Below are 20,600 nucleotides of genomic sequence, written 5' to 3'. Positions count from 1 at the left end.
TTTATAACCTTTTTAAATTCAGAAAGACTATCAAGCTGGCGAATCTTTCCCAGCAGGCCGTTCCACAGTCTGGGAGCGACAGAAGAGAAGGTGTTCTGGGTAACGGTCGTCAGCCTAATTTTCACTGACTAAAGTAAATTCTACCCAGATGACCTGAGTGTGCGGGGTGGATTGTATGGGAGCAGGCGATCCCGCAGGTAACCAGGACCCAAACCATGCAGGGCTTTAAAGGTAACGACCAACATTTTATACTTCGCCCGGAAACTAATTGGCAGCCAGGGTAATGATTTTAAAACCCTAGAGAGCCGCTGCTGCCAGTCAGTGTCAACAACACTGAGCTAGATGGACCCGTGGTCTGACTCAGAATAAGGCAGCTTCTGATGGATGAGTGGTCCCATCCCATTCCACTTGCCTAACAGCCGCTGTTCTTTTAGGTGCACATTCCCAACCACTGCGAGGCAGGTGGCATCCAACTCGCCCCTGAGGATCCAACGGACAAGCTTCTGAGGGATCCAGACCCCCAAGACCCTGAAGAACTGAAGAAGGACCCCAACTCCTGCTTTTTTGAAGGACAGCACCGACCTCATGGCTCCCGCTGGGCCCCGGACTATGACAAGAAATGTTCCATATGTAGCTGCCGGGTAAGTGGGAAGAAGGCGAGGCAATAGGCCCTCTTTGCATCTTGGAGGACTAGAAGCTTCCCAGACACCTAGGGTACCTCTAGACAGCTTGTTTGCCCCACATTAAATGCACATTTCGGGCGAGTGACGCATCTGTCTTCCCGAAGCCATCTAGGGGCAAACCCCTGAAGCTCCACTTTAAAAAAAGTCATAGAATTACCGTGACTTTTCCGGCTTGGGGCGAGGTGACGCTGGCATCTGCCGTCTGTCCCTTTGAGTCATAGCTGCATCAGGGGGACTGCCCCAGTTGATGCCGACCCCTGATTGGTTGCATTGGTTGGACGGGGACATGGGGCGGGCCAGCGGGCCGAATGGCCTCTGGATCGCCTCCATGGAGCTTAGTAATGAATTGAATTGCATTATTTTTAAAAATAATAATAAACAGCTGTACATTTTAAAAAATACTAATAATAAGGGCCACGGGCTCACTGGGACAGTGCAGAGGTGGTGGTTCATCTCCACGCCTCTCTAGAAGTGTGCAATTGCACAATTAGAGAACTAAAAAAAAAATTAAAAAGAAAGGGGTAAAAAGAAAAACAGGGCGAGGAGGTGACTTCTCCCTCCAGGACTCCTTTGTTTTCAGATGCTGGGAGAAGGAGAAGGGAAACAATATTGGGGTGTGTGTGCAGGAACAGGGCACTGGGGGCAGGAGCAGCCCGTCAACCTCCAACACCCATACTTGCGCTGGGTAATCCATGGGTATTACCCTGGAGGGGCGCAATTGCGGGAATTTGGATAACGAGGTGCCACTGCGACCTTGTATGAACAAGGGCCTAGCTAGGATGCAGGTGTGGCATAGATCCATCAAAGCATCTGTGCTGCCCTAGATCCCACAGCAGGATATCTGGATTTCCAGAGCCGTGTGGAAGAGGCACCAGCGGGCTGAGTTGGTTTTGTGCAATTCCATGCAAACTGGGCCTGCTCCTTTGGGAAGAGAGGCAGGGAGAGGCTGCCCTTGTTATTAACAACATCTGCAAGCCAGTTTACCAATAAAAAAAATGTCCATGAAGGAATACAGAAACATTTGAGCATTTGCAAAGGAATTGTTAGGTATATGTAGGTGCTTTATACCAACTCCATCCAGCCCAATATTCAATGGTGCAGATAGGGAATTTTAGATCCCGGACTTCAAAGTGTGACACGCCAGCCCTGCTACTTTGGGGGGACTCCATGGGCCATGGGCCATGGGCCTCTGCCCCCAATTGCCCCAATCTGCTTGTATTGTCTGATGGGGAACCGCTTGGACTCAGACGGACGCCCCTTTCCCATCCCTCCTGGCTGAGATCCTCTAACTGGTGATGCCAGGGACTGAACCTCATAGTAACTTATGACACCCTTCCCCAAATCACTTTGCAAAAGTAGATCCGTGTGAAATGCAAAAGTAGATCCGTGTGAAATGCACGTGTATTTAAAGATGCCCGCTGTTACGGAGACGGAACATTAGAAAAGAGAGGCGCACGGCTTGAGAAGTGAAGTGCAAAAACCAAAAGAATCAGTGAAGTCATGATGGGGTGACAGCAGGCAGGTGGAAACCCCTCCAGCCAAACTTGACCCCAATGACCCCCAAATTTTCTAGCCAATCCAGGCAAGAACCATCTTGTTTGGCCCTAGCATATTCAGGACTGCTTTGAACATTACTTGGCACCTGCTTTAGGTATGTTCCCTACCCACCCACCCCCAGCAAATCCCAACAGTAAGGGCAACGAAATCTTTAGAAACACAGGGTTTGTACAGGTCCACTGACAGTCAACTGTGATACTGTTAGTTTTACCCTACCCTGTGCCTGTTTGCATTCTCTTCCCCTCCTTATTGTTCTACTATGATTTTATTAGATTGTAAGCCTATGCGGCAGGGTCTTGCTATTTACTGTTTTACTCTGTACAGCACCATGTACATTGATGGTGCTATATAAATAAATAATTAATAATAATAATAATAATAATAATAATAATAATAATAATAATAATAATAATTGGCCACAGCTTCCTTGTCCAGGGTTCACTCAGGCCCTTTCTACACCTCCCGGCCTTCCAGGAGGGAGGGGGAGGATCTCAGGATTTCCTGGTTCCAAGATCCTCCCTCTGGGTCCACACATGTTCGCCACGTTCAGGGACGGCGCGGGCACCATATTTTCTTTTAAGCAGTGGGTCCGGTCACACAGGAGCGAGGCCCTGCTCCATCAAAAATGTGAGTAGTTTTTAAAACAAACAAACACAAAACCGCCCCCAACCCCCCTCCCTGCCATCCCAGGGGTGGCAAAATTGCTGCCACCCCCTCCCCTGATGGGCACGGAGCCGTGCAGTATGGCTCCGTGCCCATTTCTGGTGCTGTGCTTACTGATGAGTAAGCGCGGCACCAGGCAGGTCGGGCACCCACACCTCCCACGGTCTTGGGACAGTCCTGAGACCGCTAGAAGAATCAGGTTTTCCCAGGGTTTCTTTATCCCTGGGAAAACCCGTGCCTGTCCCCCGTCCCCCTGAACACGGGAGTCCCTGTGCATCATATGGACGCACAGGGACTCAGCCGTGACCAGCCCAGGCTATCTGGCTGGTGTAGACACGGCCTCAGTCTCACACTTAATTTTGCTGCTGCATCATGTTTGAAAGAGCCCCAAGGGACCTTCTTCACCCGGTGTCCTGTTGCAGTCTCTAACAGTGACTGAGGATGTCCCCTTGGGATTTATTTTTATTTGTTTTGCCAGATTTGGGCCACACGGAAACTAGTGTGGACGCCTACCCTGTGCCTGTGAAACTCTTCCTCTGGAGCAGCTTTCTTTTACTTGGAACTCTCTGGATGTGTTGGACTACAAATCTCAGAATTCTGGGAGTTGTGGTCCAACACATCTGGAAGGCACCAGTCTGGGGAAGGCTGCTGTAGAGATTCACCAGACCCTGAGATTTGGTATTGCCTGCAAGTGTTGCAATTATCTTTCACTGCATCAGGATGTGTCTGGGGTTAGGAGACTGCCCCCTACTGCCTTATGAACAGGGATATTTTATAATACCTCCCCCCCGCCCCTGCTCATGGCAACATGAAGATTGCCAGTTTTCAGCCAGGCCTCAAAACAGCCATCATGAACGCAGTCTGCAGCTTTGGAACCCAGGATTCTGCCCATTGAACACCGAGGGATTTCTTCTGAGTCAGCAGGGATGGGTACAGTGTTAGGATAGTTTCCCAGGATGTGCAAAATCACAGTTTGTGCTCATTGTGAGACACACATAAGCAAGAGTTATGTATGCAAGATGTGCCCAAGAAGGGTGGTGGCAGTTGCTTAAGAAAGAAGAATCAGGGCAGGCAGCCCACCTTGCAAGGTTGTTGGGCATGAATTTATAAGCTTGTAAGAATGGCCATGCTGGGTCAGAACCTGGATTGGAAGCAAACTAGCTCACCAGGAGCAGAAGTGTTGGATGAGTGAGTTTTTGCACCTCTTTTCGAGTGCTCTCTGCCTTCAAGCCAAGCTCCTAAGGAGTTATTCTTCTCTTGTCTCCTTTTCCCACTCCACAGAAGCGCACTGTGATCTGCGACCCTGTCCTGTGCCAGCCCCTCAACTGCTCCCAACTGGTGCACCCGAGGGATCAGTGCTGTCCTGTGTGTGAAGGTAACGGGGGTGCAGAGCAGGATGGGTTTAGAGTTGCAGAAAGAGAGAGAGAGAGAGATGGGTGGGATTCTCCATTTGATAACCTTAGCACATTCAGGCTTGGTTCGCACGTAATGACAACCCAGAGTATAGGTTCTTGGAATCATAGAATCATAGAATAGTAGAGTTGGAAGGGGCCTATAAGGCCATCGAGTCCAACCCCCTGCTCAATGCAGGAATCCACCCTAAAGCATCCCTGACAGATGGTTGTCCAGCCGCCTCTTGAAGGCCTCTAGTGTGGGAGAGCCCACAACCTCCCTAGGTAACTGGTTCCATTGTCGTACTGCTCTAACAGTCAGGAAGTTTTTCCTGATGTCCAGCTGGAATCTGGCTTCCTGTAACTTCAGCCTGTTATTCCGTGTCCTGTACTCTGGGAGGATCGAGAAGAGATCCTGGCCCTCCTCTGTGTAGCAACCTTTCAAGTATTTGAAGAGTGCTGTCATCTCTCCCCTCAATCTTCTCTTCTCCAGGCTAAACATGCCCAGTTCTTTCAGTCTCTCTTGTTGAATCGTGGCTTGTTGTTCTGTACAAACCCTGCACTATGGTTTAACTATAGGTTGTTAGCCATGAACAATCCAGAATGAGAATCCCTGGTTTGTTGTTCGGTTGGCAATTCAGGGTGGTTCCTGCAGGGTTCAGACATAACGACAACCCACGATTCAACAACCCATATTTAACCCTTACTCTGGGTTGTTGTGACACACAAACCAGATCTCAGAGAGGGATTCAGAACTTGGGAGGGTGATGGAGAGGAAGATCAGAAAAACCTGGATTTTGGAACGGGAAGGGGGGGGATTTATGTAATTATAACCTGGGAAGAAGCAAAGGAGCCAACATCCCCACTATCTACTTTGAAAGGCAGGATGTTTCACACATTAATCCTGTCTATGCAGATTAGCACACCCAGTTTGGATTGTGTAGGGCGGGAGGTGGTTCTGGACCTGAGATGTGAATGAGGTAGTGAAGCAGCAATGGAGACTAAGGTCCCAAAGGTGTGCTCAGCCTTCCCTAGCCTGGCACACTGCAGATGTATTGGAGTGCAATTCCCATCATCTCTAGGATGCATGGCCATGCCTCAAGATCCCAATGCATCTGGAATGCCCCCAGTTGGGGTCGGCCACCCTAGGAAGTGAAGGGAAGGGGTAGAGGTACTTGTAGAGGGACGTAGGACTCCCAGAAGGCCTTGCAGTTTCCCCTCTGTGATCGATATGTGTCCCCTCATCATCTCATCTTTCACAGAGAAAAAAGAAGAAGGACAGAGAGCTGAGAAGGCCCGGGACAGCAGCGAAGGTAAGGGGATCGGGTATCTCTGACTCTCTGGCTGAGTATGCTTGCAAATTCTCTTCAAGCTCCAGAATTTTCACTGAGAATCAAGGATTCAAAGGACACATTTGCACGTGCCATCTGTCCCTAACCCGGCGCCTTCCAGGTGCCTTGGACTACAACTCCCATCATTCCCAGTCAGCGTGATGGGAGCTGTAGTCCAACACGTCTGGAGAGCACCATGTTAGGTTGGAGAAGCCTCCCCCGAAATGGACTGGCATACCCACTGCATTCATTGCGGGAGACCACGCTTTGTGTCACATTTCCATCAGAGCTCCGGCTGGCTGGGGACTCAGCAAGGCCTTCTCCGTAGTGGCACCCAGGTTGCAGAACTCCTCATCTGATTCATCTCCTGATTATCGGCATATTTACACAGACCTTTAAAATCCTTTTTGTTCCATTGCACCTTCGCTTACATTCTTCTCCACCATTTTTCTCTCTGCTGTATTTTGTGAGTTTTGCCTCTTTTCTCATTTTATTTCTTTTATCATTGGACGCACATCATAGATTGTTTTAGCTTATATTGTGGGATGCCTTTTGAGGGCCTTTGGACTGAACGGCAGGGTAAAAATAATTTTAAAAGTCTGCATTTATAGTTAAAAGTATTGGCTTTCTCAAACAACTACCCTCTTAGGCTATCTCTTCTAAACATGATGTATTTATTCATTTAGCTTTAATTTGATAAGGTACCCTATAAAATTTGATAAAGTGCCCTTTATAGTGTTATAGTACATAACACTATAAAAAGACAATTGCGATAGAATAACAATAAAATTACAAAATGAGAGGTGTGAGATCTATTCAGCCAGCAAACAAACAAATGAATCAGTCAATTAAAAAAAAATTTAAAATTTAAACCGTAAGGGCAAAAAAATAACATTTTGATTTGGTACCCCAAAAAGCCCAACCACCCAAAATCAATACCAATCATATCACCTTTGGGAGAGCATTCCAATGTCAGAGTGCCACTAGAGAGACGGCCCTGTCTGTGTTCAGACAACACCATAGTCAATGGTGGGGTAATAATCAACTCGACAATTGTTTATCTAGGGGGTGCTCCCCACAAAACATGATAATAATCAACCATGGTGTGAATTAGGATCAGCGTTGAGTTGACTATTAGTCCACGCTGAGTTGACTCACTCATCCCTCGTCCTCCCCACTTTCAGTCCTCCTGCTAGTATCCCATCAGCCATTGCTGCAGAAAATCTATCCTGCCAGTTGGACTAGAGTGGCAGCCGCTGCTTTGACCGCTCTTGCCTTGCAACTCTGTGGCTGACGCGATAACCAACGGCAGCTGAGGAAATCACCAACGGTGCCCTCCACACAACACGATAACCAATGGTGGTTGAAATCGCCAACTTTGCACACCGTTGATTATTTGCGTTGGTTATTTCGGCCAAATAACCAACCGTTGATTAAAAAACTGCCTCCACACAACACGATAACCCACGGTGGGTTAAATAACCAACAGTTGATTAAAAAACTCCCTCCACACAACACGATAACCCACGGTGGGTTAAATAACCAACCGTTGACTATTTAAACCACCATTGGTAATTGTGTTGTCTGAACCCAGTCCCTGTCTTTTGTTAACCACAAATGCAGGGGTATTGAACCAAAGGCAAAAGGCGCAGAGGCCAGACTACCCAAAATACCTAAGATACCAGCATATTTTAACGTAAAGGTCTTACAGCCAGGAACTAAGCCTTAGAGGGGGCATTTCAAGCTTTTAGAAATGGGAGGAAAAGGGAAAAGCTGGAAAATCACCAAATGATAGGCATTTGGGAGAAGGGGGGCATGTTCCAGGGCAGGGGGCACAACCAGCTGGAGCACTCTGGAAGGCCAGATGGGATCTCCAGGTGTCCCTGATTTGGCCCAGGGGCTAGGGCTCACTACCTCTGGCCTAATGTATTTCTCCCACTGGCGATGTTTGGAGAATATCTTCATGCACAGGCACTCCTTCAGGTATTTGGGCCCCAAGCCATTTAGGGATGTGCACCTCGGCTCCAAGCTACATTCGAGACTCAGGTGAGGCTTCCGTCTTTCCTTCGTCTGTATTAGGTTGTTACTTCGATGGCGACAAGACGTGGCGAGGAGCTGGCACCCGTTGGCACCCCGTGGTCCCTCCCTTCGGCCTCATTAAATGCGCCATTTGCACCTGCAAGGTGAGGTCATCCACCAGGCCACGGAGAGACATGTTGGGCCCAGGAAAGGACCGTGACCAACATCCCACCACCACCCTCTCTCTCTCTGCCTGTGCTTTATTGCTCCTCAGTGGATTTTTCGTCACTGGGGCAGTAAACTGAGGACTTAGCTGCACTGCCTGAGACTCCCATGTGGAAGTTTCTGTCATTGGCTGCACCTCAATACAAAAAAATAAGTAAATCCCTTCACATAGAAATCTAGCTTTTCAAGGAGAAGGCTACTAACTGAACCTTCTCCCTGACCTGTTAGTTTTCTGTTGCAGGGAATGTATGGCGGGTCATTCATTGAGGTGAGCCCCCAGTGCTGACGTGCTTCAACCCAAACACAAGTTTAAACGCCACAGTGAGATTAGGCCTAAACTGCAGAGTTTGCCTCTTGGTTTGTTGCTAGGCAACCAAGTGCTCCTTTCACTCTCTCCTTGACCAGAATTAAATGTCTGTTTGGAGCCACTGCAATGAGATTTGCTACATGTTCACCTCTGCACTGTGTGGGAAGTCCTCTGACTAGCATTGCAGTGGCCCTGCCCAGAAATTGGGATTAGCCTTTCAGATGCCCAAATAAAGATGAAGTGAAAATCTCTCACGTCTCTTTGGAGTCCTGAGCGGCGGTGCGTGGGGATGGAGCTGCTACAGCTGGCCTGGAGGCTACCAGGGGATTGGGTAGGAGTTGAGGAGAGGAATCCCCTTGTTATCTCTGAACTGTGATTGGAAATAACAAGGGGCAGTAGAGGATGGTGGCTCCCATGTCAGTGGGGCGGTGTGTTTGCTTGTGAGGAGGAGGAAAGATGAACGTAGCTGATGCCGTGGTCAAAGTGCCAATTGGAAGGGCTCCAGCCCTGGCAGGGCCCTGCCCCCTGTCATCACTCGACCCCTGGGGGAGAAATCTGGGGGCCCCAAGGCCCATTCTGGCTCTCTCACCCTGCTGTACTGTGTGTGAGCTGTTTGGAACTGCCATGAAACCCATCGGTGCATGCAGAAGCACACATACACGTGTGTGTGTGCTTGCACCTTAGCTGCTGTGTCTGGTGCTCTGGCCCTTTCGGTGCTCATGTTCACCCTCTGTTCTTGCCCTCCACACAGGGCGCCACGGGGGAAGTTCACTGTGAGAAGGTGCAGTGCCCACACCTGACCTGCAGCAACCCCGTCCGCGTCAACCCGTCAGACTGCTGCAAGCAATGCCCAGGTGAGCTCAGGGCGCCAGGCCAGCACCAGGCAGGATGCGCCTGCAAGGCCTTGCACTGCCACAAGTCTGGCATGTGCCTGGAGTGAGGTGTGATTGTGGATCGCTCTTGTGATTCCCCCAGCAGGGAAGTTGTGGCAAAAAAATATTGGACTGCCTTCTGAGTAACCTCTCTGTTGAAAGGCTTTATGTCATTTAAAAGCACATTCCAAACACACACATGCACACAACAGGTGTGTGGGTGAACTGTCTACTTTGATCCCCCGCCCTTAAAATGCCTGGTGTATTCATCCAATCGCATTTTAAAAACATGCCTTTTGCACTGTTCTTAAGCACTTTCAAATCATTTGGGGAGCGCAGACAGTCCGCTTTTGTGACTGACACGAGGGTCAGCCAATCAATGCTCTGCACAGCCCTGCTCTGGAATGGAGGAGGTAGCTTTGTGACTGACACGAGGGTCAGCCAATCAATGCTCTGCACAGCCCTGCTCTGGAATGGAGGAGGTAGCTTTGTGACTGACACGAGGGTCAGCCAATCAATGCTCTGCACAGCCCTGCTCTGGAATGGAGGAGGTAGCTTTGTGACTGACACGAGGGTCAGCCAATCAATGCTCTGCACGGCCCTGCTCTGCAGTGGAGGAGGTAGCTTTGTGACTGACACGAGGGTCAGCCAATCAATGCTCTGCACAGCCCTGCTCTGGAATGGAGGAGGTAGCTTTGTGACTGACACGAGGGTCAGCCAATCAATGCTCTGCACAGCCCTGCTCTGCAATGGAGGAGGTAACTTTGTGACTGACATGAGGGTCAGCCAATCAATGCTCTGCACGGCCCTGCTCTGCAATGGAGGAGGTAGCTTTGTGACTGACACGAGGGTCAGCCACTCAGTACTGTGCACTACTGTGCTCTGAAAGGGGTGGCCGTGCTAATGTTGAGATTAACACAAGGACCAGCCAAGCAGCACTTCTGTCCCTCCAAAAAAGAAAACAGGTTCCACTCAAGCCCAATCTAGGTGACAAGGTTGAATGCATGGTGAGAATACTTCCAAAGCAGGATCTCCAATGAAATGTTGGTGGCTTTCAAGATTGCTCGCTCACCGTAGTTTGAGGGTCCTTTAAAATGATATCACTCTCTAGGGCCTCTCCCATGCTTTGCAAGTGTTATCATATTTGTTTGTTTTTTCCTAATGAGGGAAATCTGGTATTATTTAGAAATGGCAGAATGAGAGTCTCGTGTAATTGGGCAATTTGACAGTGCCATCTAGTGGTTGTATAATGAAACATAGGAAGGCAAGAAAGAAAGAAAGAAAGAAAGAAAGAAAGAAAGAAAGAAAGAAAGAAAGAAGGAAGGAAGGAAGGAAGGAAGGAAGGAAGGAAGGAAGGAAGGAAAGAAAGAAAAGAAAGAAAGAGGAAAATCATGTGTAAGGTTGCCAATCTTACTTCCCAAAGAATCTGGAAGCAGAAGCCTCAGCAAAAAGTGTGGGATGAAAGCTTCATGTAGAAATGCCCACATTCCCAGAGTTTTACAAGAGGTCCGGATGTTGCTGTCTTCCACTGGTAACCCTCCCTTGTTTTCCCATTTCTTCCCCCATCTTTTTTTCTTTTTGAGGAAAACCTGTTAAGAAAGAAAAGATTAAATAGTGGCACAAGACCCTTTGATCCATAGCACTAGGACCCTGCCATATAGAGGTGCCCCTAGAATCATTTGTTGTTGTTGTTTATTCGTTCAGTCATTTCCGACTCTTCGTGACTTCATGGACCAGCCCACGTCAGAGCTTTCTGTCGGCTGTCGCCACCCCCAGCTCCCCCAAGGTCAAGTCTGTCACCTCCAGAATATCGTCCATCCATCTTGCCCTTGGTCGGTCCCTCTTCCTTTTGCCTTCCACTTTCCCTAGCATCAGCCTCTTCTCCAGGGTATCCTGTCTTCTCATTATGTGGCCAAAGTACTTCAGTTTTGCCTTTAATACCATTCCCTCAAGTGAGCAGTCTGGCTTTATTTCCTGGAGTATGGACTGCTTTGATCTTCTTGCAGTCCAAGGCACTCTCAGAATTTTCCTCCAACACCACAGTTCAAAAGCATCTATCTTCCTTCGCTCAGCTTTCCTTATGGTCCAGCTCTCGCAGCCATAGGTTACTACGGGGAATACCATTGCTTTAACTATGCGGACCTTCGTTGTCAGTGTGGTGTCTCTGCTCTTAACTATTTTATCGAGATTTGTCATTGCTCTCCTCCCAAGAAGTAAACGTCTTCTGATTTCCTGGCTGCAGTCAGCGTCTGCAGTAATCTTTGCGTCCAGAAATACAAAGTCTGTCACTGCCTCCACGTTTTCTCCCTCTATTTGCCAGTTATCAATCCAGCTGGTTGCCATAATCTTGGTTTTTTTGAGGTTTAACTGCAACCCAGCTTTTGCACTTTCTTCTTTCACCTTTGTCATGAGGCTCCTCAGCTCCTCCTCGCTTTCAGCCATCAAAGTGGTGTCATCTGCATATCTGAGATTGTTAATGTTTCTTCCTGCGATTTTAACTCCAGCCTTGGATTCGTCAAGCCCAGCACGTCGCATGATGTGTTCTGCATACAAGTTGAATAGGTAAGGTGAGAGTATGCAACCCTGCCGTACTCCTTTCCCAATCTTAAACCAGTCCGTTGTTCCGTGGTCTGTTCTTACCGTTGCTACTTGTTCGTTATACAGATTCCTCAGGAGGCAGACAAGATGACTTGGTATCCCCATACCACCAAGAACTTGCCACAGTTTGTTATGATCCACACAGTCAAAGGCTTTAGAATAGTCAATAAAACAGAAATAGATGTTTTTCTGGAACTCCCTGGCTTTCTCCATTATCCATCGGATATTGGCAATTTGGTCCCTAGTTCCTCTGCCTTTTCTAAACCCAGCTTGTACATCTGGCAATTCTCGCTCCATGAATTGCTGGAGTCTACCTTGCAGGATCTTGAGCATTACCTTGCTGGCATGTGAAATAAGTGCCACTGTCCGATAGTTGGAACATTCTTTAGTGTTTCCCTTTTTTGGTATGGGGATATAAGTTGATTTTTTCCAGTCTGATGGCCATTCTTGTGTTTTCCAAATTTGCTGGCATATGGCATGCATCACCCCCTATCACTGTTGCCTTTTGCTTTCCTTCTTTCTTGGGCTACTTCCAGTGTCTCAGCAGACAGCCATCTTGCCTTCTTGGTTTTCTTTTTCTTTGGGACTTTTTTTGTTGCCACCTCTTGGACAATGTTGCGAACTTCTGTCCATAGTTCTTCCGGGACCCTATCTACTAAATCTAGACCCTTAAATCTGTTCTTCACTTCCACTGCATATTCATTAGGAATATTAGTGAGCTCATATCTAACTGATCTGTGGGTCTTCCCTATTCTCTTTAGTTTGATTCTAAATTGTGCAATAAGAAGTTCGTGATCTGAACTACAGTCAGCTCCAGGTCTTGTTTTTACTGTCTGTATAGATGTCCGCCACCTTTGGCTGCAAAGGATGTAGTCAATCTGATTTCGGTGTCGGCCATCTGGTGAAGTCCATGTATAAAGCCGTCTTTTAGGTTGTTGGAAGAGAGTGTTTGTTATGCACAGTGAGTTGTCATAGGAATATTGAATTATAGAGCTGGGAGGAGCCTTGGAGGCCATCTAGTCCATCCCCATCTTAGTGTAGAATCTATAATGCAGGATGGAACTCCAGCATCCCTGCAAGATGGCTGTTGAGCCTCCACTTAAATCCCTCCAGCAAAGGAGAGTCCGCCATTTCCACAGGCAAGCCTGTTCCTCTGTCAAACAGCTCCTACTATTAGGACATTTCTTCTAACGTTGAGCTGAATTCCACTTCCCTGTAAGTTCTGCCCCCTAGTTCTAGTCCTGCCCTCTGGAGTGAGCAACAGGTTTGCTCCACCTTCTGCATGACCTGATTCTTCAGATCTTTGAAGACCTCTGTTATGTCACCCTTCATCTTCTCTACTCCAGGCATAGGCATGCGCAAGGGGTGTGCTAAGTGTCCAGGCACACCCTAATGTCTCAACAATCAGCGCTGAATTGAGGGGGCCATTGAGTAGGAATCCAGAGGAGAATCCAGATGCAGTGGGAATGGTCCTTCAGCTGCCATCCAGCTGTTCCACTGCCATTGCCCCCAACAGTGTGCCGTTGCTCCCTGCAGCAGGAACGAAAAGGAATCATTCTGGTGGGAGCCTCTCTGCTAGGAAGGAAAGGAAAGGAACCTCTCGTGCAAGCACTGAGTCATTACTGACTCTTGGAGGGACGGCAGCTTTCGCTGACGTTTTCTTGGCAGGCCTTATAGCGGGGTGGTTTGCCGTTGCCTTCCCTGGCCATTATTATCTTTCCCCCAGCTACCTGGGTACTCATTTTACTGACCTCGGGAGGATGGAAGGCTGAGTCAACCCAAGCCGGCTGCCTGAAACCAGCTTCTGCTGGGATCGAACTCAGGCCGTGGGGAGAGTTTCAGCTGCAGAAACTGCTGCTTTACCGCTCTGCACTACATGAGGCTCAGTTTCCCTGCTAGGAGCCACACTTCAAAGAGGACAGGAGGAGGGCCCAGAAGGCTAATATCACCTCGTAAGCCCCTCCTCCAGCCAGTATCACCAGAAAGCCCCACCCACTGAGAGCCAGTGCTAAGTAGTTGCTAAGATGTTGGACTGGGAATCGGGAGATCCGGGTTCTAGTCCCCACTCGGCCATGGAAACCCACTGGGTGACTTTGGGCCAGTCACGGACTCTCAGCCCAGCCTACCTCACAGGGTTGTTGTTGTGAGGATACAATGCGGAGGAGGAGGATGTACGGCACCTTGGGTTCCTTGGAGGAAAAAAGGCGAGATACAAATGCAATAATAAATAAATACAAATAAAATAATTGCTGGGACTTGAGGAGTGTCTCCTCATTCCCCCCCCGCCCCCACTCACCTGCAAGGGTTTGCCTGCGGTCAGGCAAGCCAAACGCAGAGTAGGGCATCAAAGTATACAGCGTTTAAAAGATAAATGAATAAAAATGATATCGTTTACGATTGAGGATTCAATAAATGTTCACCTTAAAAGAAAACATCCCTGGATGCACACACCTGCATGAAATATGCTGCACACGCCTATGGCTCCAGGCGAAATATCCCCACCTCTTCCAACTGTTCCTTATAGGACCTGGTTTCCAAACACACCTCTGTACACGCCTTTGGAAAAGCTCCTTTGGATTTTGTGTGTCGTTCTCCGTGACTTCATGGTGCAGGCATTTGGGACGGTTGGCAAAGGTGGGCCTGATTGCTCCTGCCCGTTCACACACACCCATATTCCCACTTCTTTTTGCAGCCTCTGATATGAACTCCTCTGCGCTTTCAGACATGATGCAGGCAGATGGTCCGAGGGCCTGCAAATTTGGGCGACAGTGGTACATGCACAATGAGAGCTGGCACCCTACGGTACCTCCCTTCGGGGAGATGAAGTGCATCACGTGCTGGTGTCTGGTGAGTGGGCAAGTGTCCCTGTGGGGAGGAGGCAGTGGGAGGGTGAGAACCTGAGATCAAGACAAACCTTGGGGGTCTGGCTGAAATTTTGAGTTGGGCCAGGTTCTCTGGGTCCTGAGCCACATGTAGCCCATTGGACCAAGGGAATCATATCGGCTGTGCCTCTCCTCTACCCTAGAACTGGATCATTCTGCAGTAGGTTGGGGATGCTTGTATGATTGGGTTTAGGGTGACCATATGGAAAGGAGGACAGGGCACCTGTGTCTTTTACAGTTGCATTGAAAAGGGAATTTCAGCAGGTGTCATTCGTACACATGCAGCACCCGATGAAATTCCCTCTTCATCACAACAGTTCAAGCTGCAGGAGCTATACTAGAGTGACCAGATACAAAAGAGGGCAGGGCTCCTGCAGCTTTCACTGTTGTGATGAAGAGGGGATTTCACCAGGTGCTACATGCCTACAAATTAGACCTGCTGAAGTTCCCTTTTCTGTGCAAGTCTTAAAGATACACAGGAGCCCGGTCCTCCTTTCCATATGGTCACCCTAATTGGGTTGGCCCTGAGTAGAGCTCCAGGAGAGGGGAATGTGTGAGACGAGGACTCTAGATTTATTTATTTATTTATTTATTTATTTATTTATTTATTTATTTATTTTATTACATTTCTATACTGCCCAATAGCCAGAGCTCTCTGGGCGGTTCACAAAAATTAAAAACATTCGAAGTATAAAACAACAGTATAAAACCATAGTACAAAATACAATATAAAAGCTCAACCAGATCAAAACAGCAGCAATGCAAAATTACAAATTTAAAACACCAAGTTAAAATTTATTTATAGACTGTTAAAATACTGGGAGAATAAAAAGGTCTTCACCTGACATCTAAAAGCATATAATGTAGGTGCCAAGCAAACCTCCTTAGGGAGCTCATTCCACAGCCGGGGTGCCACAGCAGAGAAGGCCCTCCTCCTGGTAGCCACCTGCCTCACTTCCTTTGGCAGGGGCTCACGGAGAAGGACCCCTGAAGATGACCTTAGGGTCCGGGCAGGTACATATGGGAGGAGGCGTTTCTTCAGATAGCCTGGCCCCAAGCCGTTTAGGGCTTTAAATGTTAATACCAACACTTTGGATCGGGCCCGGACCTGGACTGGCAGCCAATGAAGCTGGAGAAGGATGAAGATGAAGTCTACACAAGATGATGATGACGTTTTGGAGGCCTGGATGGTTTTTTTTTTTTTTTTTACTGAGGAGAACACCATGCACACATCAGGTCTTGGGGTTTAGCTTTGGGCCAGGTTATAACAAGCCTGACAACAGACAAGCCTGGCCAACTTATCAGCATAAAAAGGCCTCCAATTAAAATGAACCATCAGTTAAAAACAGCAGAGGATAAAATGAACAATAGAAGAACCCCATTCAAAACACAGCTTATGTAGAGGATTAAAATGGCGTTCACGTGATGCCCCAAAGGATAACAAGGTGGACACCAGGAAGGCTTCTCTGGAGAGGGCGTTCCATAACTATCGGGCTACTATTGAAAAGGCCTCCATCCTACCCCCACGCCACACACAAGCCTTATCTCAGTAGGTGAAGGCACGTAGAGCAGTGTGTCTCATGACGATCGCTGGGCTCTAGTAGAAATATGTGGGGGAGAGGTGCTTTTTCAGGTACTATTTACCCAAACTGTGTGGGCCTTTTTAGGTTAACGTCAGCAGCTTGAATCAGGCCAGAAAATGAACTGGAAGCCAGTGAAGATGGAACAGTGCTGGCATAATATGACCCACATTCTAGCAGCCATATTTTACACTCACTGAAGCTGCTGTAACATCTTCAAAGGCAGCCACACAGAAGAACAGGGGAAGAGCCCTGCTGGATCAGACCAAGGGTCCGTCTCGTCCAGCATTCTGTTCCCACAGTGGCTGACCAGCTGTTGATGGGAATCCACAAGCAGGACATGAGCGCGACATCACCCTCCTGCCCATGTTCCCCAGCAACTGGTGTATATAGGCTTACCGCCTCTGATACTGGAGGTAGCACAGAGCCACCAGCGCTAGAAGCCACGGATAACCTTCTCTTCCAGGAATTCATCCAACCCCCCTTTAAAGCCATCCAAATTGGCGAACATCACCGCATCTTGTGGTGGAGAATTCCATAGTATAACTATGCGCTGTGTGAAGAAGTCCTTCCTTTGATCTGTCCTGAATCTCCCATCAACCAGCTTCATGGTGTGACCCCAGGTTCTTGTATTATGGGAGAGGAAGAAAAATGTCTCCTTGTTGTTATTATTATTATTATTATTATTATTATTATTATTATTATTAATTTATATAGCACCATCAATGTACATGGTGCTGTACAGAGTAAAACAGTAAATAGCAAGACCCTGCCGCATAGGCTTACAATCTAATAAAATCATAGTAAAACAATAAGGAGGGGAAGAGAATGCAAACAGGTACAGGGTAGGGTAAGCAGGCACAAGGTAGGGAAAAACTAACAGTAGAAAGTAACAGTAACAGAATGTTCACATTCCCCACACCAGACCTATGTAATAATAATAATAATAATAATTAATAATAATAATAATTAATAATACCATTTATATACCACCCCATAGCCGAAGCTCTCTGGATGGTTTACAAAGACTAAAATAGGGAACATTAAAAACAAATATTCAAAATTTAAAAGCATAAAAACAGATTGCATACAAGATCTATCGGGGTCAATTAAAAACTCAACATATGCAGTTAAAAGCCTGGGAGAAGAAAAAAGTCTTGACCTGCCGCCAAAAAGATAATATTTTTTTCACCAGACAAGCCTCATCGGGGAAATGGTTCCATAATTGGGGAGCCACCACTGAAAAGGCCCTCTCGCTATATAGAAGGACTTATTGGGTCAGGCATGGGATTTTAGCCCTGCAGAGATATTTGCCACCAGTGGAGGCTGGTAGCTCTAATACCAGAGGGGCGATAAATTCACTGCGGGTTTCCGTCAGAACCAGTCAGAATTCTAAAGGAGCTCTCCAAGGTGCTTCTGCCAGAACCAGTCACAACCTTGGATCACCGTCCCACTAACATTGGAACCACCACTGGTTGCCAAAACCTTTCTGTAGAGTCTCATCAGCACAAAGTTTTGGCTCTTGTGTAACTGCCTCTCCCCGCCCCCCTTTTCAGTCTGGGGAGACCCACTGCCGGCGCCAAGAATGCTCTACTGCCTCTTGCTCCAAAGAGGAGAAGGAGAAGGAGGACGGCTGCTGCTCCCAATGCGAAGGTGAGTGAGCGTGTTTCTGGGTGCAGGACTGTGCAAGGGGTATATGAGCCATTATGACTAGTAGCCACTGAAAGCCAGAGATGAATTTGGAAGGTCTTCCCCTTCCAGATCAACAGTTTCGTGATTTTCATGCATTATTGTCTGAATCTGGTATTGAAAACACCAAAGCGTCTCTTCGTGAGTGATTTGTGGGATTAATTTTGCCACTAGATGGTGATGTTTCATCGTACTTTATGGAGCATTACCCAGATGGGAAGTTTTCAATTACAAATCACCTGGTCACTATCTAAAGGAGCCTGTAGTGAATGCAGAAAAAAACCCAAGAAAAAAAAAGACTGATAAGGCTGTGGGTTTTTTCCTTAATGTAGAGATGCCCATAGTGAACTCCAGCTCCAGTTAAACAATGTGGATATCTCCGAAATGATGTGCCCAGTTCCCCCACCCCACCCCGGGTCTGATTAGCCTGCCTTTTCATCAAGGCTAACCCTACGCGAGAAGCAGAGTCCATTGCAAAAAGTAGAAAACGTAGCGCGGGCATCTTTAGGGTCAAGCCGCCTTCCCTCGGCTCCTGCTCATAGAATCCTAGAATAGTAGAGTTGGAAGGGGCCTATAAGGCCATCGAGTCCAACCCCCTGCTCTCTCCTTTACCGCTTCCGCTTCCTCTCTGTTGTCCTGCAGCCCCAGATCTCCTTCCGGAAGAAGCTCAAAAGACGCTCCAAGAGGACACCAAGCATTCCTGGGCACACTAGCCGGCCAGCTGGAGCCAGGAAGCCCGGATGCCACGACGGGTGTTGCCGAACGGCCGGTGGAGCCGAAGGCAGGGCAATTTGCAACTGGTGCTTTGCGAGGCCTCCCTGAACCTTCACGTTTTGTTGGCTTTTTTTCAAATAAGCGGGGTGGGGTTCTGATCTTGCCCCTCCGTTGCACGCCTGATGCTCTCTTGGCCCTCTGCTCAGTTGCAGCAACCTGGCTGTCTGATGCCTTCTGTGCTGCCAGCGTGGAAGGATTCGGAGGCCCAGGACTCCAAGCGGGGTGGGGGGGGGATGAGGGATGAGGAACGGCGACTGGATGCCAAGCAAAGCTGTCATCGCCTGTGAGGTCTGCGTGGCGCCGTGGAGGGTGCCAGCCAGAGCAATGAAGTCCTTCAAGGGGCAGAATCCTGGCACTGCCTGCCTACCTCGTAGGAAAGCTTGCACGGTACGAGGAACTCAACCTGCGATGCAGCCGGGGCTCAGACAGCTTCACCTCTTCAAGGGAGACCTACACGGCGCATATGCGCACACCCGCACACTCACACACACCCCAAAACTGGGAAGTGCCTTCGCCACCAGACTAGCTTGTATATAGTGTAAAATGGTCTTCCTTCACTGCATCTCTTGGTCTGTTTGGGGTTTTTTTTAGTTCGGAGGACAGGGGTTGTTCTTTGTGGTTGTGTAATTTATGGTTGCCGTGGGCACGGACCTCTTCCCTGCTCCTCTCAACGTTGAAGGACTGATGTTGGAGATTATGTATTTATTAAAAAGAAAATCGATGGAGAAAAGGCTTGCAGACTTTGGCCAATGTTTTGTGGTTCCTGCCATTCCTCCCGCCTCCTCCCAAGAGCTCCATCCCAGTGGGGCGTTTGCTCTTGAACATGCTGTTCAGTTTGCCCAAACAGCCCAATACGTATTATTTATTTCATTTCTGTATAGCTCAATAGCTGAAGCTCGCTGGGTGGTTCACAGAAATTAAAACCATAAGGTGCAGCTTAAGATATAAAATATGGAAGCTTAAAAAAAAACAATATAAAAGTACAACCAGGGGCACTTCCACACGTCGTACTGAGGCTGCTTCCATGCGGCCCCAGTGCACCCCGAAAACGATCGTGTAACTCGCCTGCAAAAGAGACGAGGTGCACTGGGGCCGCATGGAAGCAGCCTCAGTACGACGTGTAGAAGTGCCCCAGAATAAAACCAAGCGGCACTGCAGAGATTTAAAATACAGATTTAAAACAGCAGAGCTAAAAGACTAGGATGCTAAAATGCCAAAATACTGGGAACATAAAAAGGTCGCCAAAAGGAGTACAAGGTAGGTGGCCGGTGACAGGTGGCCCTCTCTAGGGAGCTCATTCCACAGCCAGGGTGCCACAGCAGAAAAGGCCCTCCTCCTGGTAGCCACCTGCCTCACTTCCTTTGGCAGGGGCTCACGGAGAAGGACCCCTGAGGATGATCTTAGGGTCTGTGCAGGTACATATGGGAGGAGGTGTTCCTTCAGATAACCTGGCCCCAAGTCATTGAGAGCCCTCCCCCCCCCCCCGCACCACTTTGGGGGCAGAAAGGGATAAAGTGCTACTGATCTGCAGCCATAGAGCAACCTGTCCAGTGGTTAGCTTGCAGTTCAGTACCAGAAATCCAAGCTTTGTGTCACACTTTAACTTTTTGTTGCATGATTTTATTTATTTACTTATTTTAGAATATTTATATACCCCTTCCTGCTTTGAAAATCCCGAAGCGGTTTACAGCATATGGTAAAACAGTATGTCATAAAAGCATAACCGTGTTTAGAGAAAACAATGGCTGGGAAAAGCCAGTGTGAACATTTTAATCATTGTTGGAAGCACGTGGTCGCCAGTGCCCGACGTGTCTCGGGGAGGAGGTCATTCCAGAGGGAGGGGGCCAACACAGAGAAGGCACTTTGCTGTGTTGATGCTAGCTGGGGCTCTGCAGAATGTTCCAACGCTTCCCCTGAAGATCGTAGTGATCTATTGGATCTATATTGGGGGAGACGCCCTTTCAGGTAGCTGGTGCCAACTTGAATCCTGCTGTGTTCTGTTGGTTGAATGACAGGGCTAGTTCTACCA

At 48.2% G+C, this 20,600-nt stretch overlaps 1 protein-coding gene across 1 annotated transcript in view; it reads left to right on the top strand.

Moving 5' to 3' along the window:
* The window catches only part of CHRD (chordin), a 65,183-nt gene extending 46,629 nt beyond the window's left edge, over positions 1–18,554 (top strand). Inside the window, exons 15-22 of the mRNA XM_063131432.1 lie at positions 435–641; positions 4,185–4,278; positions 5,557–5,607; positions 7,705–7,808; positions 8,928–9,030; positions 14,339–14,493; positions 17,665–17,761; positions 18,446–18,554. Of these exons, the coding sequence (XP_062987502.1) occupies positions 435–641; positions 4,185–4,278; positions 5,557–5,607; positions 7,705–7,808; positions 8,928–9,030; positions 14,339–14,493; positions 17,665–17,761; positions 18,446–18,510 (876 nt within the window). The 3' untranslated portion in view covers positions 18,511–18,554. The remainder of the gene's footprint in view (positions 1–434; positions 642–4,184; positions 4,279–5,556; positions 5,608–7,704; positions 7,809–8,927; positions 9,031–14,338; positions 14,494–17,664; positions 17,762–18,445) is intronic.
* Positions 18,555–20,600: the final 2,046 nt, after the last annotated feature.

This window comes from Elgaria multicarinata, chromosome 8, assembly GCF_023053635.1.
Source record: "Elgaria multicarinata webbii isolate HBS135686 ecotype San Diego chromosome 8, rElgMul1.1.pri, whole genome shotgun sequence".
Lineage (NCBI taxonomy): Eukaryota > Metazoa > Chordata > Lepidosauria > Squamata > Anguidae > Elgaria > Elgaria multicarinata.
This window is presented reverse-complemented; position numbering and strand designations above follow the sequence as displayed.